The sequence below is a fragment of the Chiloscyllium plagiosum genome, unplaced genomic scaffold (genome assembly GCF_037043375.1).
Source record: "Chiloscyllium plagiosum isolate Xiang-an unplaced genomic scaffold, Cpla_swu_hap1 HiC_scaffold_20, whole genome shotgun sequence".
NCBI classification, from domain to species: Eukaryota; Metazoa; Chordata; class Chondrichthyes; order Orectolobiformes; family Hemiscylliidae; genus Chiloscyllium; species Chiloscyllium plagiosum.
This window is the reverse complement of record NW_028270158.1, coordinates 10,339,189-10,355,165: the sequence shown is the minus strand read 5'-3', so window position 1 is coordinate 10,355,165 and position 15,977 is coordinate 10,339,189. Positions and strand designations below refer to the sequence as shown.

General features: G+C 45.6%; 1 protein-coding gene across 1 annotated transcript in view; it reads right to left on the bottom strand.

Moving 5' to 3' along the window:
• The window catches only part of galr2b (galanin receptor 2b), a 38,282-nt gene extending 32,593 nt beyond the window's left edge, over positions 1-5,689 (bottom strand). The window contains exons 1-2 of the mRNA XM_087998082.1: positions 5,564-5,689; positions 4,080-4,129 (exon numbers count right to left, since the gene is read on the bottom strand). Of these exons, the coding sequence (XP_087854208.1) occupies positions 4,080-4,100 (21 nt within the window). The 5' untranslated portion in view covers positions 4,101-4,129; positions 5,564-5,689. The remainder of the gene's footprint in view (positions 1-4,079; positions 4,130-5,563) is intronic.
• Positions 5,690-15,977: the final 10,288 nt, after the last annotated feature.

Genomic DNA, 15,977 nt, shown 5'->3' with positions numbered 1-15,977 from the left:
ACATGCACATTTGCACATATGCACATGAACACTTGTACACACAAATGTACACACACCCAGATATATGTGCACATACATACACGTGCACACAAATTTGCATGCAAACATCTGTATTCATGCATTATTACAATGTATTCCACATTATAATAATGTAGTCAGTTGTGCTATAATGCGGTAGTTCCATTCTTGTGCAATCTCATGTTATAAGAAAACCATAATATCAGCACCGCTTAAACTAATAGGGCTGGAACCGAATTATAACCAATACATGCTTTAAAAGTTTGAGTTACATAAACAGTGTTTCCAATTTGTGAATTGTATTTTGGGACTTTGTACAAATGAAATGTGCATTATAGCAGAACAACCTATAAATAATACCAATTCCTTCACTTAATAACAATGCTGAATTACTGTATGAATAGCACTTGTTGTGATGACTGTTTAAGCCGTAAAAATGCAGATCATTTTGATTGAAATGTAAAGTTTTACAGCCCATTTAAGACAACATGCAGAAACATAGACTGACGAAATAAGCAATGTCTTTTAAATGCTAATTTGTTCATTAATCTTCTCAATATGCCAGGTAAACAATTCATTATTCAGGATTATTATGCAAGAGTCCAGTCAGAGTGCAACCAGAATAACCATCATATTCTCAACTGACAGCCAGAATTGTTATGGAACAGTCTCTTCTTTCAATGATCAGAATAATCGCACAGTTAACGATTTGTGATGATAAGCATTGATTCTCCTTTGCTTTGGTGGATGAGAGCTCTCGCAGAACAAAAGTAAAGATGAGTTTACAGTCTCGGTCAATGCCATTTCTTGCCTGTATCGATTTATAAAATTGAGTGCAAATACTCAGGAGAAGAGAGAAGAGGAACTTCAGTTGGGAAGGTCGATCAGAGATGTTGGGGCTGTTTTCTTGGGACAATCAAAGGCCAAGAAGAGATCTGGTTGAAGAATCATGTGGGTCCGGATAGACTAAATGGGGAGAAAGTTTTCCAACTCTGCAGAAGGATCAAGAATGTGAGAGCTCAAGTGTAGAGTCATTATTGGTAAAAGAAGCAAATGTGATAGGAGGAAACGTTGATGGAAGCATGATGGGTCAAATGGCTTTGATAAGGTTTCACACGGTAGGTTGTTGGAGAAAATGCAGAGGCATGGAATTGAGGGTGATTTAGCAGCTTGGATTAGAAACTGGCTTTCTGAAAGAAGGCAGCGAGTGGTGGTTGATGGAAAATATTCAGCCTGGAATCCGGTAACTAGTTGTGTGTCACAAGGATCTGTTTTGGGACCACTGCTGTTTGTCATTTCTATAAATGACTTAGATACAGGCATAACATAGGTGGATGGGTCAGTAAGTTTGCAGATGACACTAAAGTCGGTGGAGTAGTGGACAGTGTGGAAGAATGTTACAGGCTGCAGGGGGTCTTGGATAAACTGCAGAATTGGGCTGAGAGGTGGCTAATGGAGTTCAATGCAGATAAATGTGAGGTGATGCACTTTGGGAAGAATAACAGGAAGGCAGAGTACTGGGTCAATGGAAAGATTCTTGGTAGTGTGAATGTGCAGAGGGATCTTGGAGTCCATGTACATAGATCCCTGAAAGTTCCCACCCAGGTTGATAGTGCTGTTAAGAAGGCATACGGTGTGTAAGGTTTCATTGGTAGAGGGATTGAGTTCTGGAGCCGTAATGTCATGCTGCAAAATGCTAGTGTGGCCACCCCATTACAGGAAGGATGTGGAAGCATTGGAAAAGGTGCAGAGGAGATTTACCAGGATGTTGCCTGGTCTGGAAAGAAGGTCCTATGAGGAAAGGCTGTGGGACTTGGGTCTGTTCTCATTGGAGAGGAGAAAGCTAACAGGTGGACAGTGAGAGCCTTTTTCCCAGGATGATGACGTCAGCTTGTACAAGGGGGCTACAAACTGAGGGGTGATAGATTTAAGACAGATGTCAGAGGCAGGTTCTTTACTCAGAGAGTGGTAAGGGCGTGGAATGCCCTTCCTGCCAATGTAGTTAACTCAGCCACATTAGGGAGATTTAAACAATCCTTGGATAAGCACATGGATGATGATGGGATAATGTAGGGGGATGGGCTGAGATTAGTTCACAGGTCAGTGCAACATCGAGGGCCGAAGGGCCTGTTCTGCGCTGTACTGTTCTATGTTCTATGTTCTATCCAATGCAACAATTCCATGATCCTATACATGCGGCAAGTGGTTCAGGTCTGGACTGCACTGCCGAAAGGTCTGGGGAAGGCAGGTTCCACTGAGACACTCAAGACACCATTGGATGGTTATTTGCAAAGTTACAACGTGCAAACTTACAGAGAGAAGGTGAGAGCGGAGCACTAAGTGAAATGTTCATTCAGAGAGTCCAGATATAATGGACCAAATGGCCTCCATCTGCACTGTACCAATTCTGAGGAGAAAGTGAGCACTGCAGATACTGGAGATCAGAGTCAAAAAGTGTGGCACTGGAAAAGCGCAGCAGGTCAGGCAGCATCCAAGGAGCAGGAGAATCGACGTTTCGGGCATAAACCCAAAAGAAGGGCTTATGCCCGAAACGTCGTTTCTCCTGCTCCTTGGATGCTGCCTGACCTGCTGCGCTTTTCCAGCAACACATTTTTCAGCTGTAACAATTCTGAGTCAAGCAAGCTTGATGCAAACCCATCCATCTGTTCAACACTGCTGTAATCTGCTGTAACTCCAATTGATTATGCAAAGATTTAAACGATGGCAAAAGATCAAGTGGAAACCAGAAACATGCATAAAACCAGAATATCAATTCAACGTTACCACAAAAAGACAACATAGAGTCATATAGCACAGAAACACAACCTTTGGGCCAACCAGTCGATGCTGAACATAATCCCAAACTCAACTAGCCCTACCTGCCTGCTCCTGATCCATATCCCTCCCAATCTTTCCTATTTATGTACTTATCCAAATGTCTTTTAAATGTTGTAATTGTGATCACATCCATCACTTCCTCAGGAAGTTCATTTCACACACAAACCACCCTCTGTGTAAACAAAAATGCCCCCATGTCTTTTCTATCTCTGTCCTCTCACCTCAAAAATGTGCCACCTTATCATGAAATCCCCCATCCTGGACAAAGGACACCCACAGGTCTTTCTGCAAGAACATGCATTTTATTAACATAATTTATTATAATGCACCTGACGACTTGGTGACACTGTTTCTAAAATGCAAACTTTTAAAACGTGTGTTGGCTGTTACGCAATTAGATTAGATTCCCTACAGTATGGAAATAGGCTCTTCGGCCCAACAAGTCCACACTGACCCTCCGAAGAGTAACTCAACCAATCCCATTCCCCTACCCTATATTTACCCCTGACTAACGGATCTAACACTATGGGTAATTTAGCATGGTCAATTCACCCTAACCTGCACATCTTTGGACTGTGGGAGGAAACCCATACAGACACAGGGAGAATGTGCAAACTTCACACAGAAAGTCACTCGAGATGGGACTCAAACCCGGGTCCCTGGCACTGTGAGGCAGCAGTGCTAACCATTGAATTACCATGCCGCCCCAAATTGCCTCACCAACACTTTAAGTGTTGTTTCTAAAGCACAATTGTTCTGTAATGCAGGGTTGCACAAGAACACAACCATTGTGTTATAGAAGAACTGACTATACCATTAACCCTATCTATACCCCTCATGATTTTATAAACCTCTATCAGGTCACCTCTCAACCTCCTACGCTCCAGTGAAAAAAGTCCCAACCTTCCCAGCCATGCTTTATAACTCATACCTTTCATACCTGGCAACATCCTGGTAAATCTCTTCTGAACCCTGTCTAGTTTAATAATATCCTTCCTAGAACTTGTACAACCCAATAACATTTTATAAAAATCTTGGGGGGGGGGGGTAACGGGGTTTGGGGCTAGTATGGCTAAGAGGGGCCGAAATGCCATCTTCTGGGCGGCCCTCCCTGCTGATAGCGGAAACCCTCACACACAAACCCCTCTGGGTTATGGTGAGAAATGGGCAGGTCAGGGCGCTGGAGATGATGTTACCTGCCCACCTCTCTCCAGTTTACTCACTTCAATCTCAGATGCTCCCATCAGGCACTTCAGGACTCCCGGCTCAGAATCTGGGGAACAAATAGCACCAGCTTAATAAAAAATTCACAAAAAAACAAAACCCTGAGAAAAATCGCTGGGATTCTCATTTTCTCCATTGAGATAGCACTGCTGCCAGAGGGCTGAATGGCCTCCTCTTGCTCTGTAACACCTTCATGAACAGCATGGTGGCTCACAGCGCCAGGGACTCAGATTCAATGCCAACCTCAGGCGACCATCTGTGTAGAGTAGGTGAATCAGCCATGGGAAATTGCCCACTGTGTTCAGGGATGTGTAGGTTGGGTGCATTAGTCGGGCCAGCGGGGGGGAATGGTGGGTTACTCTTGGAGGGTCGGTGTGGACTTGTTGGGCCAAAGGGCCTGTTTCCAAACTGGAGGCTCCCTGTCTTCATTCCTGATGAAGGGCTTTCGCCTGAAATGTCGATTTTCCTGCTCCTCGGATGCTGCCTGACCTGCTGTGCTTTTCCAGCACCACTCTGGTCTAGACTCTGATTTCCAGCATCTGCAGTTCTCACTTTTGCCCTGTCAACACTATGAACGCGTGTTCATCCATCTCACCCACCTAACTTGCACCGTGCCAAGTAACGATGTTAAAATCTATCAACCTGTTTTAGATTCTCCTTATGTGGTAGCTGTATCAGTGAAATCCCTCAATTGCTTTCTTCAGAGCAACCGTGTTCCTGAAAGCATTGTTTTTCTTACAGGGGTACGGATCGTGTTTTAGCAAGACAGCGGTTAATCTGATAGCTCTCTCTGATTCTCTCCATCACAAATCTCTGCCGGCCATTGATTCTAACCTAACCCCGGTCAGTTCCCCCAAAAGGCGCCAGAAAACCTCCCTCCCTGACTGTAATTCTCGCCGCTCGCCCAGTCTGTACAGTGTTTGATTCAGGTCACAGATTGAGGAAGAGGAAAAATCCGGAAAGTAAAATTGAAAGGGAATGCGAGTGGGAAAATGTCAAAGCAGTTTTCTGTTCAATAAGGAGATGTAAGCACAGGAAATATAACCGAGACCCATATCGCCAGTATTTATATCGAAGTGTGTGGATATTTACAGGCGAATTTGTATGCACATGCACTGTTTTTGTAAATAACAAGTTAAAACATTCTGTCTAACCCTGTGCACTGTCAGCCCTGGTACATTCTGAAGACTCTCCAGTCGCATCCGTTAATGTTTTCAGCTCCACAGCCGCTCCCTTGGTTTCCAGTAAACCAACTTCCCCAAACTTAGGGCTCAGTACATCCCAGTTTAATTCATGACACAGCGCAAACGCCTGTGTACAATCTACAATCATCCCGTCTGTTTACAACGTAGTCACATTCACACGCACACAACAGGCGCTCAACGCTACACATGCCGATGGATTTTAAATCTAACTGGACATCTCAGGCTACTTTGCTTGAAGTTAAAACGGAGAATTCCCGGATCTGATTGTTGCTCTGTACCTGAATCCAGATGTGAACGTGACTCAGTGTCCCCTTCCCGTCGCTCCAGCAGCTCATCCCTCTCTCTGTCCCTCTCTGTCCCTCTCCCTGTCTCTCTCTATCTCTCTCTCTTTCCCTCTCCCTCCCTCTGTCCCTCTCCCTGTCTCTCTCTATCCCTCTCTCTGTCTCTCTATCCCACTCTACCCCTTTCCCTCCCTCTCTCTATCCCTCTCCCTCCCTCTCTCTATCCCTCTCTGTCCCTCTCCCTGTCTCTCTCTACTCTCTCTATCTCTCTATCCCTCTCCCTTCCTCCCTCTGTCCCTCTCCCTGTCTCTCTCTATCCCTCTCTCTATCTCTCTATCCCTCTCCCTTCCTCCCTCTGTCCCTCTCCCTATCTCTCTCTATCCCTCTCTCTATCTCTCTATCCCTCTCCCTTCCTCCCTCTGTCCCTCTCCCTATCTCTCTCTATCCCTCTCTCTGACCCTCTCCCTGTCTCCCTGTCCTGTCTCTCTCTCTCTGTCTCTCTCCCTCTCCCCGTATCTCTCTCTTTCTGTCCCTCTCCTTGTCTCTCTCTCTCTCTCACTGTCCCACTCCCTCTCTCTCTGTCCCTCTCTATCTGTCCGTCTCTCCCCTATCTCTGTCCCTCTCCCCCACTTTCTCTCCCTCTCTCCCTCTCTCCCTATCCCAGTCTCTGTGCTGGAGGTTCGTATCCCGGAGCTGCTCCAGCCGCTCTCTCTCACACTCGCTGCTGGCAGCGGAGACACAGCGCGCAGACTCTACCTTCGCACTTAGCCCGGACCCTGACACACTCATACACTCACCCTGACACACTCATACTCCCACACCCTGACACACTCATACACTCACCCTAACACACTCATACTCACACACACCCTGTCACACTCATACACTCACCCGAACACAGTCATACTCACACACATACCCTGACACACTCATACATTCACCCTGACACACTCACTCACCTAGGCACACATACTCACACACACCCTAACACACTCATACACACACCCTGACACACTCATACACTCACTCGGACACACCTATACTCACACTCACCCTGACACACTCATACTCACCCGGACGCACTCATACACTCACTCAGACACACTCACATTCACCCTGACACACTCATACTCACACTCACCCTGACACACTCATACTCACACACAAACTGACACACTCATACACTCACCCTGACACACTCATACTCACACTCACCCTGACACACTCATACACTCACCCTGACACAATCATACACTCACCTAGACACACTCATACTCACACTCACCATGACACACTCATACACTCACCTAGACATACTCATACTCACACTCACCATGACATACTCATACACTCACCCAGATACACGCATATTCACACTCACCCTGATACACTCATACACTCACCCAGACACACTCATACTCACACTCACACTGACACACTCATACACTCATCCTGACACACTCATACACTTACGCAGACACACTTATACACTCACCTAGACACACTCATATTCACTCTCATCCTGACACACTCACACACTCACCTAGACATACTCATACTCACACTCAACCTGACACACTCATACACTCACCCAGACACACTCATACACTCACCTAGACACACTCATACTCACACTCACCCTGAAACACTCATACACTCACTCTGACACACTCATACACTCACCCAGACACACTTATACTCACACTCACCCTGACACAGTCATACACTCACCCAGGCACACTCATACTCACAATTACCCAGACACACTCATATTCTCACTCACCCTGACACACTCATACACTCACCCACACCTTTATACTCACACTCACTCTGACACACTCATACTCACAGTCACCCAGACACACACTCACCGAGACACACACACTCACCCTCAAACTCACACTCAACCAGACACACACCGACTCTTAACCTCATACACACTCATCCTCAACCTTACACACTCACTCTCAAACTCATACGCGCACCCAGATACATTCACTCTCACAAACTCACACTTACCCGACCTCATATTCACCCTCACACATACACTCTCACCCTAGCACATTCACCCTCAACCTGACACACTCACCCAAACACACACACCCTCACACACACATTCACTTTTAGCATCATGCACTCACCCTCAATCTTCCACAAGCTCACACTCACCCTCAAACCCACCAGACACACTATCACCCACTCAGCCTCAACTCACAGACTCGTCGTCAACCTCACACTCATACATTTACCCTCAATCCACACAACCGTCCTTAATCTTACACAACCTCACAATCACCAGAGAAGCTCATTCTCACACACTCACCCTCACATACTCACCATCACTCTCACACAACCTCCCAGTCACCCTCACACATCTCCTCACATTCAGCTTCTCACACTCTCACTCACCTCCACCCTCACTCACACTAGCCCTCACACTTGTCCACACTCCCACTTTTACACATACCTTCGTATTCAGATCCTCACTTAAACTCGTGAGCATTCTCTTCTATGCACTCAAACACCCCCTCCCACAGGCACTTTCATCCTCACCCTCACACACTCAGCTACATATTCATCCACACACATAGTGTCACATTCTCACACTCACATGCATAGTTACTTTGTCACCCCTCGCTGCTGTGTCCCACTGTCTCGGTGGAATTTTCCCCACTTTGCACCAGCTTTCTTTGATCCCTAATGTTTAAGCACCGACAGCTCCCAGCAATGAGTGCTGTTAACCCCTCAACAATGTTTGTCTTCCTCATTGGACCTTCCTCTTCCCTCTTCCCCTCAGCATTACCAACCTTCTCAAAGCCAAAAGTTTCAATCAACTCTTTGCCGATAAAATGTTGATTTCCTCGATTATGCAATTTCTGCCTTATGCTTGCATTGGGTTCTTTGATAAAATTATTACATTTAGATCCAAACAGTCTGCTAGTGCTTTTGCTGTGGTAAATAAACTTTTCAAAGATTTTATTTCGACGATAGTTCGAAATGAATAAGTTCTGAAGCTCATGCAATGGTTTCTTGATGACAAGTTGCCTCAGATGCTGTTTCAGTCCACTGGCTTCCTACTCTTAAACTCCAATCTCTCTGACCGTCCCTTAATAAATGACCCATCTCTGGCAGGCATCACTCTGATCAACCTTCCCTCGTGCTGCTTCTGCATATTTGCATTCTTTCTCAAAGTGACTAAATAGTCCTTTTGAGTTTGAAATAGAATTTTATCATTTGACAATGAAAATGCATGAAATGCAGAGCTTATTGATGGTGCCGCAAATTAATGTCACCGCTGGCTGCAATCTCAGCAGAGAACGTATCAAGTTTAAAACAGAAATTGCTGGAGAAACTCAGCAGGTCTGGCAGCACCTGTGGAGAGTCAACATTTCGAATCTAGTGACTCAATCTTTTTTTGTATTTTAATATTTAATATTTAAAGTTACTTCTTAATCAATTGACAAATGCAAATCCATTTCACAGCCATTGTGCACTTCATTTCAAGAGTTTTATTCCTTACTTTTGCAGGTAGCAGCGATTACTGTAATTCAATTTTCTTTTCCTCCAGTCAATAATGTTTCCGTTAATACTTCGCTTTCCTCCTGAATTGAATTAAATTTATTGTCCCGTGTACCGAGGCTCAGTGAAAAGCTTTGTCTTGTGAGCAATACAGGCAGATCGCAGAGTTAAGTAGCAGAGATAAGTAAATAATAGGGAAACAGCGGCTAAAACAAAAACCCAGGTACAGACGACTGTTACGAGTTTGTGAGTCCATTCAGTATTCCAGCAGCAGGAGGGTAGAAACTGTTTCGAAACCAGCTGGTGTGTGTGTTCAGGCTTCTGCACCTTCTCCCTGATGTTGTTGTAGAAAAACATTGCCAGGGTGGGATGGATCTTTGAGAATGCTGGCGGCCTTTCCTAGACAGCGGGCCTGGTAGATGGAGTCTGTAGATGGGAGGTTGGCCTTTGTGAATGTCCGGGCCGAGTTCACCACTCTCTGTAATCATCTCCGATCTTGAATGGTACAGGTGCCTATTGTGCATAGTGTCCAGGGATGTTTAGGCTTGATGGTTTAGCCATGGGGAATGTAAAGTTACAGGGGTAGGGTAGGAGGGTGGCACTTTCTTAAGAGGGTCGGTGTGATCTAGATGGGCCGAATGGCCTGCTTCCGCACCAAATGCTTTGATTCTAATGTGAAAGGAAAACATTGTCTTGGAATTTTGTGACGATCTATGATAAGAATACAAAGATAAAAGATTTTTTTAGCTAGGTGTAACTAATATCATCCTTAAGCAATGCAGCAATCTATCACTGAAAAGATCCAGTGAAGCATTTGCAATGGATAGAAACACAACTAATACTGCAGCTATGAATATTTAGTGAATAATGTATCGATTGCCAGCTTTAATACAGTTTTTATGTTTTTCTATTTTTCTTTTGACTCCGCTAGTTTGGCTGGTAGATTTAACTCGTAGAACTCACAATTCTTACAGAGAAGGAGTCCATTCAGCCCATCTTCTTTGTCCTGGTTCTCAGTAAGAGCAATCCACCTTGTGCCACTGCGCTATCATTGCCCCAGAGTGTTCTGCAACAGTTTTCACTTCAGGTAGTATCCAAGTCCCAATCGAAGACCTTGATTGAATCTGGCTCCATTAAATGTCGCACAGTACCCGATAATGTGAGATGCCCGGACTGATTTACAGGTGAGGATTTAGGTGCCATTCTTAACCACTTCCTGTGTAAAGAAAGAGAAGCGATTTTATCGATGAACAAAGTGGTGGAAAGCGAACCTGAATATTAATCCTTATTGGTGGTTAAACTCTTCAAAATGGAAATTGGGAAGGTTAGAAGTCATGGTGTATTGCAGCCAAAACCCCCCCCAACCCCCTCCCCGCCATCACCTTAGGACCCAATACTGAGTTCAACAACATCAGAGCATGATCACGGTCCTGCACCATCACCTCTCCCCCCAGCTTTGCTTTGTTTGCAAGGATTTGCTCTCATGAAAGCCAATCTATTTTCAACTTTTCACAACTACCATTAGCAACGATTTTGCATCTCTGTTGCCATTGCCCCTCCCTCTGTCTTTGCTCTGGTCACCCTATACCACTGATTCTACCTCTGCCTTTATCGACAGCAGAAAACAAAACATCACCTTCCAGTCCACTTCAGGTCTGAAGGCAAATCAATTTGGACGTGAAATGTTAAGTTGAAAAGTGTGTTGCTAGAAAAGCGCAACAGGACAGGCAGCATCCGAGGAGCAGGAGAATCGACGTTTCGGGCATAAGCCCTTCTTCAGGAATGAGGCTGGTGTGCCAAGTGGGCAGGGATAAAAGGTGGAGGGGGGGGGGGTGGAATTTGGGGGAGGGGCATTGAAATGTTAACTCCATTTCTGTCTCTACACTGTTCAGCGCTGCTGCCTCACTTGGCCCATATCCCTCCAAACCCGGGTGGCACAGTGGCTCAGTGGTTAGCACTGCTGCCTCATAGCACCAGGATTCCAGGTTCGATTCCAGCCTCAGGTGACTGTCCGTGTGGAGTTTGCACATGCTCCCAGTGTCTGTGTGGGTTTCCTCCAGGTGCTCCAGTTTCCTCCCACAGTCCAAAGATGTGCAGGTTAGGTGAATTGGCCATGCTAAATTGCCCATAGTGTCCAGGGATATGTTGATTAGGTGGATGAGCCATGGGAAATGCAGGGTTAAGAGGGTGGATCTGGGTGGGATGCTCTTTGGATGGCTGGTGTGGACTTGATGGGCTGAATGGCCTGCTTCTACACCATAAGGATTCTATGAATGATGCAGCCAGACTTGCTGAGTTTCTCCAAAACTATGCTTTTACCAGTTTCTGCAGCAAAGTACAGCCATTTTCATGTAACCAGTACATAGTTACAGTCACACGGTAAACACCTGATTATTAACTCAACCAGACTCTTCTAGTTAGACCATAAAGGTGGCTATCCTCACTCACACTAGACTGCGCCAAGTTAAAAGAACCAACACACATCATGGTGCCAAAGCTGGGCTTAGCCACAATATGGTGGACAGCAGCGACCACAACTCTGGATGTAGGTTTGCTTGCTGGGCTGGAAAGTTCATTTTCAAACGTTTCGTCACCACACTAGGTAACATCATCAGTCAGCCTCCAGATGACGCACTGATGGCGCGGCCCGCTTTGTATTTATGTGTTCAGATTTCCGTGGGTTGGTGATGTCACTTCCTGTGTTGATGTCATTTCCTGTGTTGTCATCATTTCCTGTTCTTTTTCTCAGGGGGTGGTGCTGACCACAATCCATTTCTAAATGGAGCCAATTAAGAGAAATGAGACATCAGGTCTGCACAACAAAAGGGGAAAGTAAACATGCTGGTGACACAGAAAACCTCAAAGGAAACAGATCGTGCTGAACAACCATGAACTGTGCAGAGCTAGTGGCAACACTTGTTACAGAACAATCCTTCAGAGCCAGAAAGCGTTTCAGATCTGACAACAGACACACAGGAACTGAAGAGATCAGCAGCTCCAAGGCTGCACCTGTATTATAGTAAGAGTAGCTTTTATGAGATAAGGAGACTGAAACTGCACACCACGCTCCAGGTGTGTACTGAATAAGGTTCTATTACAGATGCAGAGAGACTTGCTAGCTTTTGTACTCAAATAAGGCCACTTATCTTCCTACATACTTGCTTTCAGTGACTATATACATGGGCATCCATATCCCTATGTACACCAGCATTTTCCAGTCTGTTATACCAGAGTGCCAGACTTGGTTACATTGACCAAAGCATCCCTAGCCTTGGCTTAACGATTTCCCCAGCTCTCCACTCTTGGATTATACAAGTTTTCGCACGTGGTCCTCTTAGTTTCGTTTTCCCATCCCTACTTTGTGGTATCTGGCCACTGCATTGACAGTCCCCAGTGGTTGTTGCAACTGCTGTGTTTTCAGCCTGAAATACTGCGCTGTTTAAAGATGGCCCACTTGGTCATGCAGTGCCTGATGGCTGTTCATGCCAATAGCTAAACCCACAGACCTCTGCCAACCCAGCAAAGATTTACCAAACTGATTCCTGGGTTGGCAGGGTTGTCATAGATTCCCTACAGTGTGGAATCCGGCCCTCCAGCCCAACAAGTCCATATGGGGCCTCCAAAGAGTAACCTATCCAGACCCATTCCCCTACCCTATTACCCTATGTTTACCCCTGACTAATGCACTTAACCTATACATCTCTGAACACCATGGGCAATTTAGAATGGCCAATTCACCTAACCTGAACATCTTTGGACTGTGGGAGGAAATCAGGGCACTTGGAGGAAACCCACGCAGACACTGGGAGAATGTGCAAACTCCATACAGACAGTTGCCCAAGGCTGGAATCGAACCCAGGTCCCTGGTGCTGTGAGGCCGCAGTGCTAACCACTGAGCCATCCCTCTTAGAAGAGATTGCATAGACTGGACCTGTATTTACTGGATTCTGGATTAGTGGTGCTGGAAGAGCTCAGCAGTTCAGGCAGCATCCAAGGAGCAGCGAAATCGACGTTTCGGGCAAAAGCCCTTCATCAGGAATAAAGGTATTTACAGGAGTTTAGAAGAACAAGAGATAATCTCATTGAAATGTATAAAATTCAAACAAAGTTGGGTGGATTGGTTTTAGAATGATGTTTCCTCTGTTGTGGGGGGTGTTCCAGAACGGTCTCATGGTACCCATTTTAGACTGAGAGGAAGAGAAATATCTTTATTCAGAGGGTGGTGAGCATCTGGAAGTTTCTAATACAGAAAGCTGGGAAAGCCAAAATCAAAAAGTCATCCTCAAGTCAAAGAGACCTAACAGCACAGAAAATGGCCCTTCAGCCCATCAATTCTGTTTTGGTCAAAAACAAGCACCTAATTATTTTTGTCCCATTTTCCAGTCCTTGGCCCATAGCTTCGTAAGCCTTGGCATTGTAAGTTCACATCTAAATACTTCCTCAATGTGATGAGGGTTTACATCTCCACCACCCTCACAGGCAGCGAGTTCCGGATTCCCACCATCTTCTGGGTCACAACTTCTCTACCCTTCCTGCCCCTAATCTTAAACTGATGCCCCCCCCCGGTCATTGGTCCCTCCATCACCAGGAATAGTTTCTTTCTGTTCACCTTATCTACGTCCTTGATAATTTTGTACACTCAGTTGTGTCTCTTCCCTGCCCTTAGGAAAACATCCCCAGGTCTCTTCATCACTGAAACTCTCCAGCCCAGGCTGCATCCTGGTAAATCTCCTCCGCACCCTCTCCAGTGCGATCACATCCCTCTAATAATGTGGATTCCAGAACTGTTCACAATCCTCTAGCTGTTGGTTAACCAGCATTTTATACAGTTCCAACATAGCTTCCTGCTCTTATACTCTGTAATTGGCCTAATGATGGCAAGTATACTAGATGCCTTCTTATTGGATGATCTGCCTTTCCTGTTACCTTACAGGACTGGTGGACATATACAGTACACCAAGGTCTCTCTGATCTTCAGTACTTTCCAAGTTCCTACATTTCATCATATATTCCCTTCACTTGCTTGGCCTAATCTTTCAGTATATTTAAGAAAGGAATAGATAGATTTCTAATTAAATGTGTCAAAGGATATAGAGAGAGAGAGAGCAAGATTGTGATGTTAAGATAGAGGACCAGCCATGATTATGTTGAATAGTGGAGTGGGTTCAATGGGCTGAATAGCCTGCTCCTGCTCTTATTTTTTATATCTCGATGTGAAAGATTCACTGCTGCTCATTTGAAGAAGATTCTGCAGGGTAGTTGGGATGGGCATTGGAGTCTGTCCTAGTCGGCGATACCCACATCACTGGAATAAGTAAATGAGGAATTATTCAGTGTTCTGACTGATATTTACCCCTCAGTTCATATCAGAATAAAGATAGATTAACTGGTCATTATCACATTGCTCTTTTACTGAAATTAACTGCAGTGACTCCTACATTGTGAACTGGAGGGGAACCTGCAGGGGGCAGTGTTCCCATGTGTTCCCCTGTTAGCACTGCCTTTCTAGATGGCAGAGCTTCTGAGTTTGGGAAGTGCTGTCTAAGGAGCCTCGGTGAGTTGCAGCACTTGAGTTTTGTGAGTTTTTCTTTTGCAGATAAGACGGTTTTTGGATAACTGGGGTTCTTTCTGGGGACGGTGGGACCTCTATAAACAGGATGGTCTACACCTGAACCTGAGGGGCACCAGTATCCTTGGGGGGAGGTTTGCTAGTGCTCTTGGGGGGGGTTTAAACTAACTCTGCAGGGGCATGGGAACCCAGATTGTAGCTTCAGGGTGCAGGGCCTGGAGTGTAGGGAGGTTAGGAACATGGCATCAATTTCCAAGGAGGGTGTCTGTAAACAGGAAAGTGGCTTGAAGTGTGTATACTTCAATGCAAGAAGTATACGAAATAAGGTAGGTGAACTTGCAGCGTGGGTTGGTACCTGGGACTTCGATGTTGTGGCTATTACGGAGACATGGCTAGAACAGGGACAGGATTGGCTGTTGAAGCTTCCAGGATTTAAATGTTTTAGTAGGGTCAGAGGTGGGGGTAAAAGAGGGGGAGGTGTGGCATTGCTTGTCAAAGATAGTATTACAGTGGTGGAAAGGACGATGGATGAGGACTTGCCATCTGAGGTAGTTTGGGCTGAGGTTCGGAATAGGAAAGGTGAGGTCACCCTGTTAGGAGTCTTTTACAGGCCTCCCAATAGTCCTAGAAACGTAGAAGAAAGGATAGGGAAGGTGATTCAGGAGATGAGTGACAGTAATAGGGTGGTGGTTATGGGGGCTTTAACTTTCCTGATATTGATTGGGAAAGCTATAGCTCAAGTTCGTTAGATGGGTCAGTGTTTGTTCAATGTGTGCAGGAGAGTTTCCTGACACAATATGTAGACAGGCCAACAAGAGGTGAGGCCATACTGGATTTGGTTCTGGGTAACGAACCAGGCCAGGTGTTTGAATTAGAGGTAGGTGAGCACTTTGGGGATAGTGACCATAATTCGGTGATTTTTACTCTCGTGATGGAGAGGGATAAGTGTGTACTACAGGGCAAGAGTTATAGCTGGGGTCAGGGAAATTATGATGCGGTGAGGCATGACTTAGGATGTGTGGCTTGGAAAAGTAGACTCCAAGGCAAGAGTGTAAATGATATGTGGAGCTTGTTCAAGGAGCAACTATTGAGTGTCCTTGATAATTATGTACCTGTCAGGCAGGGAGGAAAGGGTCGTGCGAGGGAGCCGTGGTTTAATAAGGAATTGGAATCCCTTGTTAAATGGAAGAGGGCGGCCTATCTCAAGATGAGACGTGAAGGTTCAATTGGGGCGATTGAGAGTTATAGGGTAGCCAGGAAGGACCTGAAGAGAGAGCTAAGAGCAGCAAGGAGGGGACATGAAAGGTCCTTAGTCGGTAGGAT